The sequence below is a fragment of the Thunnus albacares genome, chromosome 13 (genome assembly GCF_914725855.1).
Source record: "Thunnus albacares chromosome 13, fThuAlb1.1, whole genome shotgun sequence".
In the NCBI taxonomy this organism is placed as follows: domain Eukaryota; kingdom Metazoa; phylum Chordata; class Actinopteri; order Scombriformes; family Scombridae; genus Thunnus; species Thunnus albacares.
Genome location: NC_058118.1, coordinates 13,561,697 through 13,582,977, shown reverse-complemented (window position 1 = coordinate 13,582,977; position 21,281 = coordinate 13,561,697). Strand labels below are relative to the sequence as shown.

The 21,281-nt window shown below is 39.1% G+C and overlaps 1 protein-coding gene and 1 long non-coding RNA gene across 2 annotated transcripts; one reads left to right on the top strand and one right to left on the bottom strand.

The window, feature by feature from the left end:
• Positions 1 to 69: 69 nt before the first annotated feature.
• Positions 70 to 754, top strand: LOC122996081. The gene is made up of 2 exons (XR_006406928.1): positions 70 to 191; positions 344 to 754. It is a non-coding gene; the product is annotated as an uncharacterized LOC122996081 (long non-coding RNA).
• A 6,059-nt stretch (positions 755 to 6,813) lies between these two features.
• Positions 6,814 to 20,056, bottom strand: slc47a1 (solute carrier family 47 member 1). Its single transcript, XM_044369536.1, has 17 exons — positions 19,829 to 20,056; positions 19,331 to 19,432; positions 16,357 to 16,425; positions 16,092 to 16,240; positions 15,470 to 15,512; positions 13,562 to 13,606; positions 12,316 to 12,413; positions 11,549 to 11,646; positions 11,276 to 11,389; positions 10,791 to 10,858; positions 10,586 to 10,694; positions 10,159 to 10,234; positions 9,999 to 10,068; positions 9,728 to 9,860; positions 8,111 to 8,205; positions 7,547 to 7,651; positions 6,814 to 7,429 (listed from the first exon to the last, which is right to left on the bottom strand). Exons 1-17 carry the CDS (start codon positions 20,021 to 20,023, stop codon positions 7,043 to 7,045), a joined length of 1,956 nt encoding a protein of 651 aa, XP_044225471.1. The 5' UTR covers positions 20,024 to 20,056; the 3' UTR covers positions 6,814 to 7,042.
• Between the last annotated feature and the right edge of the window lie 1,225 nt (positions 20,057 to 21,281).

The following is a 21,281-nucleotide window of genomic DNA, read 5'->3' as shown; positions in this document are numbered from 1 at the left end:
GTCTGTTGTTGGGATGAAAATCTGCATGGAATAAGGTTGAAGAGTTTCTGGTGAGCACATTAGATAGATAGATAGATAGATAGATAGATAGATAGATAGACAGATAGATGATTCATAATAGTAAGTCTATGTCTGTCACATTCACACCCGCCATATCAGAAGTATTGCAGACCAAGTCAGGAGAGGTCTAGGTAAGTGATACACATTTGTTTGCCTATGTAGCATATTAACTTACCCTGTAAGTCCTACTCATGGTTAAATAGCACTATTGTCACATGTACAACTGTATAAAATGTATGAAATAGTAAATTAACTCTATGTGTAATGGTACTGTCTTCCACAGAGGCAGTTTTCCATGCAGCTGCTGCTCTACACACAGCTCCTGGAGCAGATGAGGAACAGCAGTGCCAGTGAATCATGGGCGTTGTTTCTGCCATGAGAGCATCTTCATTCAGAACAGTAAATTGAATACCTTTCGTGTGGTATTGGTCTGACCCTTGTCAGCTATTATATGTGCAGCAATTTGACTGCTCGAAGGTTATCAGATCAGTTTAATCACACTGCTTTTAGTGTTCAAACAGACTAATGATTTGATAGATTATTCTGTCTTTATCAGAATCAACTCTGAAGAACACAGAATAAGCTGTCAAAATGTTTGCTTGAACAGTAAAAGCTGCATGTTTATGTTATCCTTTTATTGTCCAGATTGAAAAGGATGTCCAAAAATGTTTCTGTTAAATAAAATATATTTTTATTACAAATGTCATTATTCTTAGTGAATTACAGTTAACATAACCTGAAGTGGCAATGAAAATTAATCCATAACATGTACTACAGTGCCCTGTTCTGAGGATCAGTGGTATTCCAACTTCACTACTGTTTTATGTTGCTTTATAAATATATTAATATATAATATTCATATATATATATATAATATAATAAATAATGACAATACAAATTAATGGTGGAAGTGGTAATGACAATATACTGACTGCAGGGAAATACTGTCATTGTATAAGTATATATTTATATGTTTATCATTGCAATTATCACAGCACATCTGATGAATATCTTTTATTTGGTAAACTTGCACATTTAAGTTGAACAAATGTGAATATATAAACAAAAAGTTTAATAATTATCCAGAAAATATATAAATATAGAAAATGTATAGAACAAATATAAAATAAATAAAATATCAGGAATGTAACAAATAAATATGAGATGATTTGATGCCTTGATGATGAACAGGCAGGTGTGCGAGTACCTGAGATACTGTGTGGACGTTCCAGAGGACCTGGAGGGAAACTCAGAGGCCAGGTGTGAAACCAGTGTGATGTCTTTGGAGGACCAGGGAACTTATCCCTGATCCTCCAAACACAGCAACTGGGGATGACAAGTCGGTTTCCCTGGCCGAAAGAGCCATGCTGTCAATAGATGAAATGTCTATAGGCAGCATAACGGTACTCCCGGTTGTCATCCCCAGGTTTCCTGGTTTGGCCAAATACCATAATGTCCTCCCAGTACCGCCTGTGAATGCATAAAAAGCATTTTCAAGACAGTACTGGGAGAAGCGCGGTATTATTATTACACAATCTGCAGGGTACTGGCCACAGCATTTCCTCTCCTGGTCCATAGGCATGTCTGTAAAGTTACTACAAGTACACCATGGTACCCCTGGCACTCCAGCAAACGGTGGGACACCATGCCTGCACTGATGCATCATCAAGGCATCAAAAATGAACCCTGGCTGCCTCTGAAGCAGTTCACTGATAAGCTGCCTGTGCTCCTCCAAGGTCATCTCTTCAAGAAGTTTCTGAAAAAATAAAACACAGGAAAAACGCAGATAAGGCTTTATAGGTTATAAGTTTCATAATATGTTGGAAATATGGTAATGGTAGTGCAGAATATGGATTGTAGGCTGTCCAGTGTTCCCAAACATGTCCACAACAATAACAGGATTTTTAAAGAAAGTCAAAATATTGCTGCTCGATACTGTTCCTATATTGTATTTATACAGTGAGGTGGATTACTCATTACTCATAATAGAATATGTAACATTATCCTGCCAACGCTATCTTGTTATCAATAATGCCTAACGTTAGAATAAAATAACGTAAGTTTTGTTTAGCATGACGTTGCTAATGTTAGCTTGTACTACCAAAACAATAAAACACTCATAATTGCTATCTTACTTGTGAGCTATAACCTATAGTATTATAGACTAAATAATTAAATACATCTTCACTTCATCGCTTGACTTGTTAGAAATGCTTGAAGTTGTTGTGGACGATGACATCTTCAGCAAATAGCTTCTTGTCCTTGAAGGCCACTGTAGCTTCTGGAATCACCCCAAAGTCTTAGGGAGGGGAGGGGTGAGCGGCGGAGTGCTTCAATCTAGAACCTCACCGTTAGAGGCCGCTAAATACCACACATATTACACACTGGACCTTAAAAGTCGTCCTCCAGTCAAAAGTATGTTTCTCCTCTTGTTGCTTCAGTTGGATGCTTTAGCTTCACTGAGCAGAATGATTTATGTGCAGAGTTTGACACTAGAAGGCTGTTTTCATCTTAAAAAGGTTGCTAAAGGAGGAAAGTTTGCTCACTTTAAATGTGAGTTTCACACGTGTACCTACGAGCAGGATTTGTGACATAACAAATTTAGAGCCAATCGTGGTCCAGTATGCAGTTTACACAACAGTGATGTGGAAACTTGAAACCTCCAGTACACAAATACTGAGAATGGACTTTTCAGTGAAGTAGGAGACATTTTGTGTCCAGCAGTTAAACCTTTAAAATGAAAATTATTTATATATGCGTAGACTCTGGATTTTTTGAGAAGGAGGATATGTCATTTAAAGAATTTCTAACTAGGTAATCAAACTTGTTGGTAGAAAAAACATATCTGATGATACAAATTATTATTCAAAGCAGATTATTTTCATATGTCATGAACATGTCTGGAGTGGATCTTGAAGGGATGTCTTTAAAGTTATAGATATTTTCCAGTGTACATTTTTTTTGTGTACATTCTATAGCTCTTATTTCTGTAGTCTATTTTATAGTTGAAACCCAGTCACTTTTGTACTTGTTATATTAGTCATGTCTTGGAAAATCTAATAAAAGCAGGACTTATCAAAAAGCTGTACAGAAAAAATACTGTATATGCATGTCCCCTTTATATAGAAACATGCTGTGTAAGAAGGGCTCTAATCAAGACACTGACGAAATATATGTTCTCACCATGCAATATATAATCTGAACAGATGCCACAATCAGAAATAGCATGATTAAATGCTATATTTAGACTACAGCGCATCTGTGGATGCTTGCTTTCATCATCAAAGACAGCAAAGCTGCTCTTTTCTTTGGTTTATTTTTTTTTCCTTTGATCTGTGTTGCCAAATTTGATAATAATGAAAGGTCTGTGCGCTCACACTGCAATATGCTGGTTGGATGAAGACATGTTAGACTGAGCAAATCAACCACCTGTTCACTCTGTACAGGAGCAGATAACTAGCAAGCTCAGGCCATAGAAGTCCGCTCATAAATACAGAATTCAACCTGGTTCTGAAATACACATATGTTTGTTGTTTCTCTATCAGCTGAAAGAATAATTATTTAGTTCAGTCATATTTGAATTTAGGCTACAGTCAAACTCTCCTGAGGGGAGTTTTTTCTTGCAGTACAGGCTAACTACTGCATATTCCGGTTGTTTAATTTCAGTAAGTGCTAACTTCAAAAGAGTTTCACTTTAGAGGAGTCCGTAAAAGTCCCCACACTGTACAAAGCCAGTGCACTCTCCAAACTCATAGATTGATGTTAGCTATAGTCAGATAAAAACTTGCATATTAATTTATCATTATTCAACATGTAAATCAGGCTTGATTCATACATGGTTACATAGTGTAGCTCATCAGCGGAGACATCGCCCCTGGCTCCTCACAGAGTCTGTAATCTTGGCTCGCTCACCTCCAGAGACTGCAATCAGTAACACGCTGTGGCATCATTAGCAAGTGACTGTGTAAAGATTTTCTGTCAGTATAGCTTAAGGAATCTCACATTAACTTCTTGGTTGTGTCGGCATGCAGTGCAATACCGTACCTGGAACTCAATTACATTTTGGCTGCAGTCAATAATATCAGATTTTATTGTTGTTAAACAACGTCCAAAACTACCGGATTCTGCAGATGTAAAAATACTGATATGTGAGGGCTTTGCAGATTGAAGGTAGGAAATGGATGTTATAATGTTGGAATGTTGAGCAATAATAGTATTGACTGCTGCCAAAGAGTCGGTCTCATCAATGCAGAAATTAGTTGCCTAAATCCTTCCACCATTTTGCATCTTTTTACCTTTTTTTTTAGTCTCAATCTTTTGTGGCAAGTTTGTGTTAAATATACACTAGTACACACTACTGCTATTAGTATAGATAGTATATGTTATGTTAAATGAATCTGATTTCCTAATCTCATGGATGAAAATCGCATTAGGTCTTTTGCCTTAATATGTGAGCTTAAGTAACAATAATAATGTCATGAGTAGCCTGCAACCTCTTTTAGAAAAAAATAAATGCAGTTTTTTCATAGAAATGTATATATAATATAAGAGTCATTTTATTTCATTTATAAGAAAATCACAACAAAATAGTGTGAACTCTGTGGGCTCCAATTTAAGATAAACAGTGGTCCCTTCCGTAGTGGCCACCTCTTACCATGATGCTTTTATTTACAGATATCTGTAAATCTTGGTGGTGTTTATTTAAAGGGATGTGATGAAATTTAACTCTGGGTTTGGTACTTCTTCTGTTCTGTGCAGTTTTATTTACACAATGTGAGGCTAGCAAAGTGGAAATTTTCTTCTCATTCACAATCTTACATGAATGTAGCTGCTTCAGTAGTTATAATCTCTGCTGGTTGTAAACCTGGAGAGGATCATACGTTTTTATTTGTCCGCCGCTAATCTCACATACTACTGGACCCATCAGCTTAATATTTTTTGTGCACATTTATGACTGTATGCTCAAAGATTTTTGAAAAAACTATTTTATAACGCCACTGACTGCTGATTCCTCAATCCTGTTGACCAGCCAGTAGGGGTGTCGCAAATGATCAAAAGCTGCTTCAGTTTTGAATCTTGTGTCCATTAGGGACAACCAATCATGCCTCGTTGTCATGTTAGATCAATCAGTGCCTAATTTCGGTACCTTGAGAGTGGATTTTGTTGTGAATTAAAATAAATATTGAAAAGATTCCTTATGAGCTTATCGTAATCGTGGGGGAAGTATTTGCGTTCCCAGGGTCATTCTCTGGTCATTTTCTATCCTGGAAGCAGTAGGTCACGACCTGTCTCAGTTCATCTCTCTGTCTACTGAGGTTGACTGGGGTAAGCAGCTGTCTTGATAAGGCTGGCTGGGTCCTAGGGTAATCAAGGTTGGGTGGAGATATGCTATGCTTTGTGCAAAGGGTCAGACAGGTTTCCTTGTAGAATGGATAGCAAGTGACCTGTGTACAGACTAGGTGACTTCAGTTAACATTAGTCAGCATGGTGTCTTGTTCATAGTTCAATAACCAGTAGAGGCATAGATGAGTGAAGAATAACCTTATTTGGGGGTAGTAACGGTAAGGATTTGCTGAGGGGTTTAAATACTCTTGTCCAGAGGTAGACCGCAGAATTGAGTGGTATTGCACAGTGTTTTCACTTGTACTGTAACTCTGTTCTACTCGATCGAGACTCAATAAATGTTCCTGCGTAACACATCCTGGTCTCCTGACAGGTTCTTCACTTTAGATTAACAAGCTCTCCATCAATCACAGTACAGCTTAGACTCTCGTCTTTTCAGCAGTCGTCACCATTATACGATATGCGTTACGACACAGCAAAAGGCATTTCTGGCAATCAGCTGGGCTAAAAACAAGGTTTCTTGAGTCTGTTGTAGGCCACAGTTTGGACTTTGTCGTGGCCCAAAAACTGACATCCATAGAAAAGTTTGGTCTCGTCTTCAGATTAATTCCATGGGGCACAAATCAAGATGAATAAATCCCTGTTTTTGTTAGTTTCGCTGCCACCTTGACTGTACACACCTGGCGGCGATCTGCACTCTACTGAGTGCGCTCTTCTAGTTACTAAAGCATCTACATGCAAGCAGGACCAAGAATAGCATTCCCTGCCTGTCAGTGGTGGTTTAATTTGCAACATTTTTTAGATTTCTTCTCTTCAACTGCATATTTACGAGAACCTTAAAAATAAAGAGTTCAAACTATTTGATGCTAATTTCTTGGCTTTTGGAGTCCAACATACCTGAGCTTCCATGTTGTTAGTTTCATTGTTATACACTTTAAATGTTATTTTTATTGATTTGGGTGCAGTATATTACATTATTGGCCAAAAATATACAGTAAAAAAAATGACTGGCTTAATCACATCTGTCCTGGAGAATACCAAGATAGAGTGGCAGTGATACAAGAAGAAAATGCAGAAATGTATGGTTATACTGTGTATTACATATTACACGTATACATGTAAATTATACATCAGATATTTACAGTCAATCTTATGATACTCAAAGTTAAAACATGACACAGTGATTAAGGTCAGTTAGAAAGAAGATAATGTCACAGTGCAATATGTAAAATCAAGACAACAATAGTTTGAAAAATCAAAAGCTATCTGTGGAAAAACATCTGCTCCTGCACCTGCTGTGGTCTCGTAGTGAGGGATTTGTAGTGCACCTTGTAGTCCCAGTTGAGCATTTCAGACTGAGCAGGTTAAAACACGATCTTTGTATCAAGGTCTTTGTTCATCCTGTCTTAGTCTTCCAGCTTTCTGTGGATTTGCTCAGCAGTGCAGCACTGAGACATCTTTTTCTCTGCAGAAGACAGAGTCAGTGGACCATGTCAGGCTGTATATGGATGTTTAACCCAGGTTTATGAGTAGATGTGCAACTTTGAAGGCATTCAGCATTTTTCTCTTAAGGAATAAAGTGTCCGTTTGTGAGAACTGTGTCAACTGTGCCCAGCCACTAGGTGTCTACATTCAGAAGTCAGAGATGGCTCAGAGGTTTGGGGGTCAGTTCCAGCGGAGCCAGTGGTGTGGGAGTCGAGTCATTGGCCCAGCTCAGGGTAAAGTTTGCCCTGCTCTGAGCTGAGGGCTCCGGTGTTGGGATAGCAATGTGGAAAGCAATGCCTACGGCCAAAAGGAGAACAGAGACCAAAGCAGAGGATCCCCGACGTAAAATCAGCTGAGTGACAGAAAGGGGCACTTTAGGTTTGGTGTTGGAGGTGTTTTTGCTCTGTTCAGCATCCCCCTTGGTATCTCGCACATTTGTGTTGTTGCACTCAGCCTCATGACCCGCTTTCAGCTCCTGATCCTGAATGTTGACGGGATTGTAGCCATCTGCTCTGGGAGCTTCTTCCCCGTCCGACTGGGCCTTCAGGACGCAAAAGATGCAGCTGTTTAATCATTGTGTGAATAGACCGATACAAACATGAACAAAGACAAAGTGAGAACATTCTGCTTAACTACACATGCTGCACGCTCCACTTACTGTGTTAGGGTAGTCAGAGATGTCAGGCAGCATCGCTTCACTCAGCAATGTACTAGTAGGTCGCTTTGGTGTCACCAGCACTTTCTTTCCAGCTCGCTGTTGAGCCTGAGAAGATGTTAGAGTGAAGTCCATGTATCAAATAAAAGTTTTTTTTTAAAGGATGAGACTCCAGTCACTCACAAATAATCCAAAAACAAATGCACTGCCTCTCAACTCCACTTTACTTTGCATGTGTGTAACATTTTTTTAACTGTTTTTTGTGAATTAATTAAGAGTGATCAGTTAGAATGCTATGCAAAAAAGAAAAAAAGACAAACCATGACAAATCAAAAATATATTCACTTATTAATATGAATAGACTGAGAACACAAAAATTAAAAATTCTGCCAAAATTCAATTGGTATAGCAGTAGTGCAGATAAGAATGTCTCCTGACGGAGCTCCAATCAACAACAAATTTCCCTAATAGGAAGTTTCATTTGATAATCCCAATTACATTCCTGTCCTCAAATCCTTTTTCTGGAAACATTTCAAAAGGTTTTGAAGAACGATTAGATCACCGTACCTTCTGTGTGACTTTCTTCCAGTTGAGTTTGAAGATCAGAATGAGGAAAAAAACTGTCTCGAGGATAAGGCATATAAAGATACCCAGCCACAAGCCTAACAGGAGAGAAACAAATAAAAATGCGCACACATTAACGTGTTCACTTGTCTTCATGGGTCATCAAAAGAAACAGATAAAAGTTAAAAAAAAAAATACACATCTCACAAGGTCAGAGCTTTGACGCATATTTGAATGTGTGTGTATGTGAACAAGCATGTGTGCACATTTATCAATACACGCACACTTTGAGTAGACAGCAAAGAGCTCCACTCTGGCGGGAGGTAAATGGCAGGCCGCAGGGAAGGAAATTAAGTTCTGACTGGTGCAGCAGGACCCAGAGGGTTTGTGGGCTTAAGTAATGAACCTGGATTTAAATATAGACACACTAACTCACTTCCAACTTCTGCTGACACACTTTAAAGGTGCTGCTCATTGGATAATACAAGAAATATTTACGATCAAGTCAAAGCCCCAGTCTGTAGTGTGGTGAAGTAAATGGGGCCAACTCATTGATCACTGACAACTGCTTAATTTCTGAGAAAAAAAATCATGTAAGTGTGAAATATTCTGAGCATGATGTTAGTTCAGGCAGAGCAATGAAGTCAAACTTGCATTGACTGATTGGCATCAGCTGTTTCATTCATGGTTTACAGGCTCTTTCACTAGCTGCTTGACTACCAGCTGGCTTGTAACATCCAATCATATTCATACAGGTGTACAGCACTGTTTTTGCACATTTCTAGGTCTATGTTTTTATTCTGTGGCTTTACTGGAATATCTTTACATGCTTTACAGTTCCAAAACTCCATATTGATCTTATACTGGCTCTTAATGCAGCCCCTCAGTTCAGCCTCTGTCTGAAACAGGCCATTTTAGCTCCTCTCCCCCTCATGATGAGCACACTCTGTTCTGATTTTTCAACTTCAGGAAGCTGCCACTCTGCAGACTTCTGGCAGTTCCATAGACTACGTAAATAAACAATAGTAGTAGGATTTCTTTCTCATGTTTACTCAAAATGTCAGCTTCCTAAATACATCTGCACATGTTCAAGCCAGAATCCGATCGGAAATATCCAAAGGGACAATGTGAGCAACCCGTGAAACAAACTTATCACCAACCTTAGCAACAAAGACTATGAAACAGACAGCATTTGTGGGCATGCGCTAACAATCTGATGTCATCAGATGGAGGAAGTAGAGGTAACTTTGCAGACAAAGTGTTCAGAGCAGGATGAAGCCTGGGCTATTGACTTTCAGGGAGCATTTTTACATACGTTCACCTCAAGTTTTGAACCTTTTGCTGTGTTTAATATAGACATCCAACATTATAACAGTATAAAAATATCAGAAAATCACAAAAAGCATGATATGTCCCCTTTAAAATCACCTTGTTTGTTGTCCCTGTCCACAAGGTCAGATTCCTGCCATATACTTGAAGTAAGCGTAGATTGTTTATCTGAACTTTATGGTACTTACCTAATTCTTTTAATTTTACTAAGTAAGATCACAGGAATAACAGGTTTCCTGTTTTTATTTACATGCAGAAATATACAGAGAAAAATGGGAATGAAAGAGTTACCTAATATTCTGAGCTTGGCAGGAAACATCAGAGCTATTCCCAGTGGCAAACCTATGCAGTAGTAAGACACCAAGTTGGACAAGGCAGCAATTTTCTGCATCCCAGATCCTACAAGAATCCCTGTGCAGACACACTGAAAACACACACGGATTGAGATAAAGAGAAAAAAAAAGACACTGATTCAACAAGACCAGCAAACAGCTCTGTGTGCCGTACAACACAATGGCTCATTGTAAAACAAGACAAGAACATTTGTTTTGTTCTGACATACCAGAAGTGCGTCAAAGAACTGTAAAAACATGTAGACTGTGAGGCTCTCCGAGACAATCGCCACAATGTTTCTGCAGGCAGTAGAAGGAGAGTATCAAATACAGAGTTGCCTTTACTTGGTACAGGAAGGATGTATGTGTCTGTACTGGTTTGAAACTCACTCATCAGAGGTGAATATGTAGGCGACGACTGGCTTATAGCCAACGATGACGATACCCTGGAACACAGCAAGCACTCCTACAGCAAAGAAATTACATTATAAAGGGATAATACCCAACAAGTTGGACATTTCACAAATGTAGTGGGTGATTCACACAAGTATTTGAAATTAAATTTGCGTGTTTTTATTTTATTGGTCTATTTCTTAGTGGTTATACAAATAACAAATAGTTCTTGAGTTGAGTTTAGTTGAGTTTTATTGGCTGGTGCCAATAAAACAACTACACGGGTGTCCAGTTACACTGTGCGATTACCGGAAATTAATGGACACCTGCTAGCCAATCAGAATTGAGAATTCTCAGAAGCCATGGTATAAATTGTATTAATAATGTATGTTTGTGTTTACATGTGTATATGTTGTCATCACACCTGTTAGAACGAGTGTCACTTTGCAGGTGACTATGGCCCTGGCCGTGTCCCCGGCTCCCAGAGCATTCCCAACACGCACACAGGCAGCTGCATGGATACCTAGAGGGAACTGTGAGGACCCCGTGTAATTATTTGGTTACAATAACTTACATGGTAGAGTTAAATAATGAGATGTGCGTAAATGTTCAAGAGGACAAATACATACCATATATGTTATGGCTGCTATTTCCGCCATCACATGCTGTGCAGCAAGATCCACCTCGCCGAGTACACCTGATATGATAAAGGTCAGATTGAGATGTTTACAAAGACTCTATCACTAAACCTGGAAAGTACACCAAGAAACATTTCACAAATGTTTGACCAATTACATTCAGTAAACTGCATGTAGCAAGTTGATGTTTCCGGGTATCACAAATGTAAAATGGAACAGATGTAATCATGAGTTTTTCTTAATTTTAAATTATTAACATACTGCTGGTGAAGAAGTGTCCATAACCAAAAACCTGAATTTTATTTGAGCAAATAAGGCGATTTCATCGCATCTCGGCTACTGCAGATGAGGGATACCCTTGATGTTTTGTTGACTAAATGATTAATCAATAATAAAAATAATTGTTACGTGCAGCCCTAAAAGTAAGAAAATTTTGAAAATACAAAAGCAAATGTGTGTCAAAAAAAAACACTGACCAGCAAGTAAACCTCCAACCTCCCAGATCCACCATTCAAAGCAGACCATGAAGACACTGGGAATAGCCAGCTTCATATAGGTGCCCCATTCCTGCAGACAGTCAGTGGACCAGCCTGTTTAGAGTTTCACACATACAAAGAATCACACTCACTGTGGCCTGTAGAGGACGACAGATTACTGAAGACAGATTCAAACACAAGATGCTGATGTAGTATTAGATATTCACATGTGTGTGTATAACAGTGAACGCAGTGTGTATGTATAGGTCTCACCTCCCCATGTCTCCTTGTGGAGGTTCTTCCATCTGATGTAGCCATACAACAGCAGGCAGATACTGATCTGAGAGAGGCTGTTAGCGATTGCTGATCCACTGCAAACAAACATGACAGAACATCTTCATGTAAATACTGGAGGGATGTCTAGTGTTGTTCTACATTACCTGTGACAGGACAGGACTTCACACTGAGGAGTCAGAGGAGGTCAGCAGCATCGAGGTACTTAAAGTTACAGTATGGTATGAGCATACTAGATGCCTTAGTGTCTGAGAATAAGTCTTGAAAATTAGCAGGAGTCCATGACCACAGAGACCCGATTGGTCAAATCGACTGCCTGTTGAATCAAATGTTTGTCCAGCTGGACCAGGATCAACTCCTCTCACAGCTTTCTCTTCTATCTCTGCCCTACTCTGCCTCCCTCTCTAAATAAAGTACAAAGATAACAAACATCAGTGTACTGCTGACTGTATTTTAACAAAAAAAACCCAAATCATTCTTGTAAAATAGATTAAAATGGATAATGGGCTCTCTGACCTCCTGTTCTCTTCTGTCCAAACTCCTGGCTATGCATCAGCCCCCAGCCCCCTCCTATTTGAACAACAGTGAGATGATCAGGAGAGAGAAGGAGAGCTTCTCCGCTTTGAATGCTATATAGGCTTAACAACTATATTTCATCGTCACTTGAAGCCTGATACCATAAAACATAAGCAAGACATGATCCGACAAAGATGAAAAGGTGAAGAGAAGCAGCACGACACACTTACACGACACCCAAATGGAAGACGACAATTAAGATGTAGTTGACCCCCAAGTTCAAAACGTTTGCTACGGCTGCTGTGTACATCTGAGGCAGAATGATCCCCTAACAGACAAAAAAAGACATGGAGTCAGAAATCAGCTATCCAAACTGAAGAGCAAATATTCAAACAGCATATTATTTATACAGGTTCTATATAATATAGACAAATTAAAACTTGTGATGTGATTTAGTTAGTTTCCCCAAAACAACTTGTGGTTTTAACTGAATGCTAACATGCTCACAGTGACAATGGTTACATGCTTATTTTTACCAATTGAATGTTAAGCATGTTCAGCCTAATGTGTAATTGTGCAGTTGGCTCTAATGGTAAAACAAAAGTCAATACTATAACCAGTACAAATTAAGTTTGCATGTGAAAAGTCATGAGTTGCTTCTCTTTAATACTTAGACCTGTGTATTTTGGCACCCTCAGGTTAAATGGTCATTGATTTTGTGGGCCTGTAAAGGCTATTGGGACATGAACGATATATTGGGTTATGCAGATGAGGCCGACTTGGTTCAGTACTCAGGATTTAGCAGAAGATAACTCACAAAGCCATGAAAACCTGTTCACACTCAGTCTATTACTGCAAACAATTTGCCTAATTGCATCAGTGTTTTAGAAAAATGCAACTATAACGAGCATATTTAGATGGTGGGTGAGTTAATAAGAATCAAATCAACACACTGACAAATTAAAACAATTCAATAAGAATATCTCAGCTGTCTGTCAGTTCTGTCCGCGGTTCAATTCCTGTTGCAGATCTTTGTTGCGTGTTATATCCCATTCTCTACCCCTTTTTCATGTCTCTCTGCACTTTCAAAAGTAAAAATGCCAAAAAATAATCTTTAAAAAAAGATTTAATTGACTTTCACTATTTTATATATATATATATATATACATATATATATATATTATTTTATTTTTTTAATTTTAAAAAACAAATACATAATTTAATTTGATTCAGTTTAAGTAATATAATTTAAATGTTTTAATTCAATGGCCATTCTAGGAAGCTTCTTTCCGTCTTTATTTTCATCATTTTTTTAAGAGGAAACTCTTGGCTAGGAACTTTTACGAGGGCTCCTAATGGTAAGATTAACACTTTGTGAATAAGGCCCCTTAACAAGATTTCATAGCAATCCATTGAAGACATTTTGCTCCAGACCACAATTGTCAATCTGATGGTGGTGAATCAACATGAACTTACTTGGTTTTGTAGGTAGGCGACCTGCAGCTGGTGCAGGAACATGGCCTGTAGCAGGAAAAGACAAAGTGAATATTTTACAGGATGGAAAAGGTAGACTTTGATAAGCAGAGAAAGATGTAATTTAACAGTAAACATAACTTTATTAACCCTATGCTACTCATAGATTTCCAAATGTTCATATGTTGTGTGTAAATAGACCAGAGTTAACATGCATGCTAATAAAATGATGAAAAACACCTAAATGAGGAATATTCCAATAACTACACCTGTCATATAAACACTATACCTGGATTATCTCAGTCAAATTAAGGTGGTAAATATCTAGCCTTTGAGTCACTGTGGCATTCATACAGAACATGCAGAGTGCAGGCAGGCGTAGTTTTTTGATGCATCTAACAATGCATACAAACTCATAATGCCCATTACTGCAAAGATGCAGCTACTCATGCTTTTCCTTAATTTACTGTATTTTATGCACCAGAGAGGTCATGGAGAGAACTGGAGGCAACAAAAGTTGTTGTTTTTTTTTTCTACACAGTGAGTGATTATTTTGTACTTAGTTATTTCCTGTTGGTTGCCTGACATCCTTCAAGCATTATCAAAATGGAAAAGTGACCCAAAGTTATCATTGAAATTGGGTGACTGTAAATGCTTGATCCAGTTACTCACAGTGACAGTGGGTTATAGTGGGCAACACACTTGAAGATGAGGCCAGAGAGTGCTGTATCTTTCGGTATTTAACTGACCAACACTTTGCAATGTCAGTGCCTCCAAGTACTGGTGAGCACATCAGATCTTTTGAGAAGCTGAAAGACTTAGTTGGTCATCAAAGCTGCTCCAATTGTTGCTTCCAGACAAGGACATTACCCAGGAGCAGCCACATACATAGGCCACATACTCGGTCACCTAGGGTGCCAAATAGACGTGTTTTTCTTTTGTTTTTTTTCTTACCAACAGGTGTGCTTGCTTCTCCCTTGTTCACCCTTCTTATTGTTTTTTCTCTCTTTCTCCTTGTTGACTTACATGAGTTTTCATCTGGTTTGATTTTCAGAGCCTTACTGGTCAGTCAGTTTTCACCCGACATCCACCAAACTTCATGTGCTACCTCAGGCCATGCCACCAAACACTCAATTGAACGGCACGTTGACCCCCTCTTTGCCTTTTTGTCCAGTAGACTGGGAGGACTTTGTCTGAGCTACTGTTGTGCTTCATTTTGGTGTGAATTCATTTTTGAAGTTCTAGGACTGAAGTTGCACTTTTTGGGGGGGTCCAATCTAAAATCTCTCCTAGGGCACCAACATAGTAAACTTGATTTGCATTTCTTAGTGATTTCTTTGAATGCGGAGGGCAAAAAACAAATCAGAGTAACTGAGAGCTTATGAGAACATGTGAAGTTATTTACAGTGTGTGCCTTAAACTGCAAAAATGACGGAGGTAATGGGCAAAAAATGTTTATTATCCCAAGAGGGAAACTTCCCTCTTAGCTCAGAGTGGAGAATTAGCCATTACCTTCAGTGATTTGGTCAGAGTCCTGGATTTTTATGAAGGTGGTGGATGTTTCTGCACTAAAACTGTACTAAAAAACACTCATTTTAAGGTAAGACAGCTCACTCTGTTACTGTGTTTATGGCTGTCCAATGAAGAGCCCGAAAGTCTGTCAGACTCTGTGATAATGTTTTTATGATCAGTCAATACATTTTTATGCTAACATTTACACATTTATAAATCACGTGTCTTCTGCCTCCCTGCCATGCATGTGTCCTTGATTGTAAAAGGGGAAAACCGACTATACACTTACTGTATATCCTAATGAGCCAATATTACTAATTGGGCAGTAACGTTTTCTATCCCTCTGAGAGCGTGCTATATTTTTCAGACGCTGGGAGAGTTTCACTTCAGTGCACTTACCGGAACAGCTGGTAGAAATGCAGTCACATAGAGCTGGGCAATTCTGAAAGGGAGGAAAACAGAGTGACATTAATTTAATAGAGCCTTTTTCTGAAAGTTTATAGGTGAGAACTATAGGTGTTTGCATCAGTGTGTCCGTGATTTTTTTTCTATACTTCAAATGAAAGATTTAAAAAAAATGGAAATAGAAAAGCCTGAATAATGACATGTCTGTTCACATTAAATTGCTGTTTATTTGCTTTAGTTCCTCAAAATATAATAAATTAAGTTAAATGAGAAAATCTAATTATTATATGTTTGATCCTTTTTGACATTGGGTTGGTGACTGCAGGCAGATTCACATATCCAACTGTCTAAAGTGCAAACATATTCATAAGACATACACATCATGTACATACACTTAAATGTATATGCTCAGCTGAACACTGACTGCAATAATACATACGTAAGACATCAATAGTGTTGCTGATAAGATTAACAACCGTAGCACTAAAGATAAAGTATGGGTCTTGTTCTTTACCTTAAGCAACCTAACCAACAGTTCGTCCTCACATCATCTGCATTTACGCTGGCCCATACACCTAAAGTATTAATGTATCAGTTTCATAAACCATGAATTTACCTGGCCACCTCATCCTCTTGGTGTATGATGAGTAGTAAGTTGTGAGAGTTGATGAGAACACCCCAACATGGCAGACAAAACAGCAGCAGGATCAATGAACTCCTTTGGAGGATTACTCCCACACGTTTCATATTCTTACCACCAAATGTCTGCAAAACACAAATGATACACAGAATTGAGACTCTGATTACACAGGTTCAAAATTAAAACCCTTGTTTAGGTAATGCACAATGACAATAAGACACCGAAAATGTGTTGTGCTCACCTGAGAAATGAGCGTGTCACAAGCCAAAGCAAGGCCTAAGCCTGTTGGGGTTGTGGTCAAGTTAATGGTCTGAGGGGTGGGAAATCAAATACAAAAAAACATCAGAGAACAACAACTGAACATTTGTTTTTAGTTATAAACTATTACTGTTCATGCTTTATTTGCTTGTTGTCCTTTTTTATGTCCATAAACTGAGTAATATTTATATTAATGTGGTCTAAGGACACCCATCCTTCTTATACCTCTGATGTTTTAGCAACTAATGTGAATGTGGTTCCATAGTTCCTGAACACTATTAAGTAGAAAAGGACTGACAGTTGGATCACAAAAGCAATCCTGCAGGCACTGTGTGCTCACTGCTGTGGGGCAGATGCAGCAAGGGTGGAAAAGCCTATGGATCAGCAGATTTTTATGTTTTTATGGAGCAGAGCAACTCCGTTTTAAAAAAAAATGCTTCACGAGGATAAAGCAGCAAAGCCTGCTGTGTCTCAAGTGAAGTAGGGTTATTGGAGGAATTAGTGTACAGTATCCTGGCAGGAGGAAATTGTAGGACAGAGAAGGAAACCTAATTAGATTGATTGCAAGTGCAATATATGATTTGTTGCTATCTCCCTAAAATCAAAACCAATGCATAGGAGGAGACCCTGCCTCATCCATATGATTTTACCCACTCTGAGACATGATGCGCTTTATTTCGAATAATATGATAGTAAATGGCAGGGATGTTTCCCAGCAAAGTGTTATTTTCATTGTGCACACAGATTTTTTTCTTGGCTGTACCTATATTTGGTACTTTGATGACTCAACATGAGCTTGACCACTCTGACTGGATTGGGTCCGCAGGGTATGTAGTCTTTATGTAGCAAAGCAGGGCACTTCAACTGGCCTATTTACTCCGGTTTCATTGTGTCCCACCTCATTGTATCATACCTCAGTCCATTGTGATCTCCCCAGTGGACATGAGCGCCCTGTGTCAGGATATTCATGACTGCTACAAGCAGTATGAATGAACTCTGTGTTTTCTGTTGTACCCAAGAAAACTAGAGATGTGAGACTGATCCAATGTCTCAGCCAACAGAATGCATGCAGCTGAAGAGGGGTACCGTGACTTATTTTAAAGATGTCTGCTTTCATGTCTCTGTAGTCTCAAGGTGCAGAACATTTTGCCTTTTAAGGGATTGCCTCAAAAGGCAAAAGACTTCTGTTCCATGTTCATTGGCCCCTTATACCTTCTGAAAGTTTTCAAACCACAATGTCACAGGGGGATTTCTTGGCCCAGTCCGAAGAGTTTGCCATGATTCACATAGTACAACAGAGCATCTTTCTGCAGAAGCCTTTTGGAAACTTTTTCTGTGTGTTGATCAGGTTTATGTGTCTAGATCTTTTTCCCGGTCTACTCAGTCAGAAATAGAAGGTAAACTTGGATTGTGAAATGCGTAAAGCTCTATCAAGTTCTTAATATTAAGATTTAATTAAATTTGCACCTGTAATCCCACTGAGAATCAACACCCCAGCCTGCAGCTCATTGCAGCTTTCATCCAATTACAACTCATTGCTTTGGTTTGCAGGTCCGTATAGTTTGGTGCCAACAGCTCTCACGACTCCACGTTGTGAGCTAAGGGAGCCGCTTCCAACACACATGCTCACATAAACCAACTTTACCCTATTTGCCCTGTGCCAAGTGGCAGAGAGCCAAAGTAAATGAGTGACAAGTGAAAGGAGTTGAACATGTAGCAAGCCAGATCATTTTAAAGACCAAGATAGCAGACTAAACTAGAGTTGATATTTTAATCTATATAATACCAAAAAATGCAGATATTGCACTCTGCTTTTGGATAAACCTCAGGTAATGCAGGGGGAAAGTGTAAAATGTGTTTTTTTCTACTTTTTTTGGCCAATTTAACCAGTCTGTTTAATAAAATGAGTTAATTTACTCATAGGAATTAAATTAATTTATTTATTAACAATTTCATACATATAAGTATGTGACTTAAAGGTAGCCAACAACACCAAAACACGAGTCAGAAGGTAAGAGGGCAGGTACTGCAATCTGCTAAGCTAGTTACCCTCAGGAGAAATACAGCGTCCATGTCACAAAGTAATCTACCCAGAACGTGCACTTGCATGTGTTTGATTGGCCACCGAATCGCTGCATGATGTTGCGTATTATTGAGCCACATGCAGCTATTTTACCAAATGACCCTACGTTTTTTATCCTGGAGCCCTTTGCGTTGGCACCCACGCTGCATTCCCAGACTGGCCTCATTCATGTGAATGAAGGGGGCTGCGTTTTTGCCCAGCGCCTTACTAGGACATTTATGTTGGTCTTTCCTTTAGTTTGTCACCCATCTGCATCTATAGCTTGAAACTAACACTACACAACTACACACTACACAAAGCCTGGAGGCATATAGACTTCTGGTTCTAGTTTAAAGCAGGATTTGTCAGCCTGATCCAAATCACAAGGACTTAAAAGGATACTCTTGTTGTCTGTAAACATGTTTGTAAAAATATTTAAATTTCATTACATGTTTCGTTCAGAAAACATACTGGTTTGTTAACTTTACAAGTGCAGCTCTTTACTATTTTAGCTGTTTTTTCCATGTATTTACTCCATGTGAATGCATGATGGCAGATTCTGATAGAAAGATTGAAATGATTCTGTGCCTTTTTGGAATATAAAATCAGAGTACTGCTAGGTCCCTTTGCCTGTTTGGTGTTTAAAGATACATAAATTGAGCATTAGAGGTCACATTATACCACTAATTGAAGACCTGCACAACTGAAAGTGAATGTCCACTGCCCTCCCAGCACACTCACACACTCAAAAGATACTTATTAATATATGGTGAGGAGAAGGGGAAATGGTATAGTATCAACAGAAAGAGCAGCATGAATAGTAGCAGCACAGGAAGTAGAAAGAGTAGTGGTAGTAAGTAAAATCAATTAGTCTACATGCATGTAGAGATAGTACCGCTGAGGCCAGTGCATATCCAGCCAGTTCTGCATTGCCAATGTGACCGCAGAATATGGTGATAACGAACGGCAGGAGGAAGTTCAGAATCCGAGACAGCAGCTGTAGAAACAAGCAGAAACATTTGACTAATTTCCAAACAGTCCATCAATGACCAGGTGAAACTGATGCAGCAAATTATTGCTATTAACTAAGTTTAAACAGTTTATCTGTACTCTGAAAAGTGAAGTCAGAGAGCAGTCAGATCACCGGGCACAGACTGGTCTGCACTACCACACAGCATAGCCAGCATTTTATTTCACCTTGTACATACTGTTTATTTTGAGTATTTCACAACAGCAGCTGATTGCACTGTTAGATTGTATATAGATAAGAGTGCACATTCAACAGTAACTCTGCAACAAAAGAATACAGTGACTGAATACTCTACAACCGTAGCACTTTATGAATAACATACCAATTGCCCCCCCACCAACACTTCAACTTTCCCCTACTCACCAGTGGGCCCGTGAGCCGTAAGACTTGGTAGAGTTCTTCTCTGTAGGCCAGTGGTAGCCAACGTCTCACACATGCACACCGAAAGAGTTTGGAGCTGACCGCTGTCGCCTCCTCGTCTCCCTCAACTGAAACCCCAGCAACCGGCCTTGCACCCGGCGAGGGGTCTGCAGGTTCCGGGGAACCCAGCTTCTCCATTCAAACACAGGAAAGAAGACAGAAGGGAGAGAGGAGGGAGAAAAGCCAAGGGACAACAGAGGGAGGGAGGGAGGGAGGGAGGTAGGGTAGGAGGGAGGGAGGGGGGAAAGAGAGAGCAAGGGTAAGAGGGGCCGTGAGTCTATCTGGGTTTAGAAATACAACACATGCACTTCTTCAAAGTTATTGATTAAATAATGTGGTTTGGAGGAGGGAGGGGGGATAAGAGAATGAATAAAGGAGAGGGGAAAAGAAAACAGAGGGAGTGACAGGGAGTGAACAAAAGTCTTTTTAGTCAAAGCAGGACTAATGAATGTTTCATGATAGTTAAGGAGGTAAAACAATCTGAATATTTCTTCTTTTTGAAACATTGTCAGTGCTTTTTGAACATTTTTTTTGTATTCCAGTGTGTGTGTGTGTGTGTGTGTGTGTGTGTGTGTGTGTGTGTGTGTGTGTGTGTGTGTGGTCTTACCGGGCTCAGTAATAATCTGACGAAGAATGCCTGTTTATACGGTGTACACAAAGAGCTCTGATGGCATAAACTCTGCAGCCTTTGATAAATTACTTACAGGGTAACTATGGTATTTGTGTTTGTGTGTGTGTGTGTGTGTGTGTGTGTGTGTGTGTGTGTGTGTGTCTGTGCCACTGATCATATCTGCTTCTGAGTGTACTTTGACCATTGACTTTAGTTACCCCACTCATGCAGTTATCACATACACAAACATAGTCACACGTGCCCACAAACCTACACTCATCTATTTTTTTTTACTGACTTTAACATTTATTCACCAGCCTCAACAGGTATCTTTAACTTATGTAAATGAATGACACTGACTGAGTCACAGTGTTGATTTAATCAGTGATATTTATCTTTAGCGCCTGTGTTGCATCAACAGTTGGATCATTTGTAATAACAGCAAGGCCAAATTCACCTTCAGATCATGTCTGTTGCAAAGTCCAGGTGATCAAACTGTTCATTAGTATGACAGAGGTCACAAGCACAGCTATCAGCTTACACATTACAGCTGAAGAGGCCTCAGGTCTTTGTATGCTACAAGAAAGAGGAGATCCCTGCATTTTCTATGTAGTATATAGACTACTGGCTAGTCAGTTGTGCAACACCACATTTGTCTTTGTCGGCTATGTTGCAATTGCTGCTAATCTTTGATCTTTGATCTTTGTAAGGATTTTTTTAAAGAGCAGGTATAAGAGCTGTCAACAACTGAATATTATAGGCTCTGATTGTAAAAAATCCATGCTT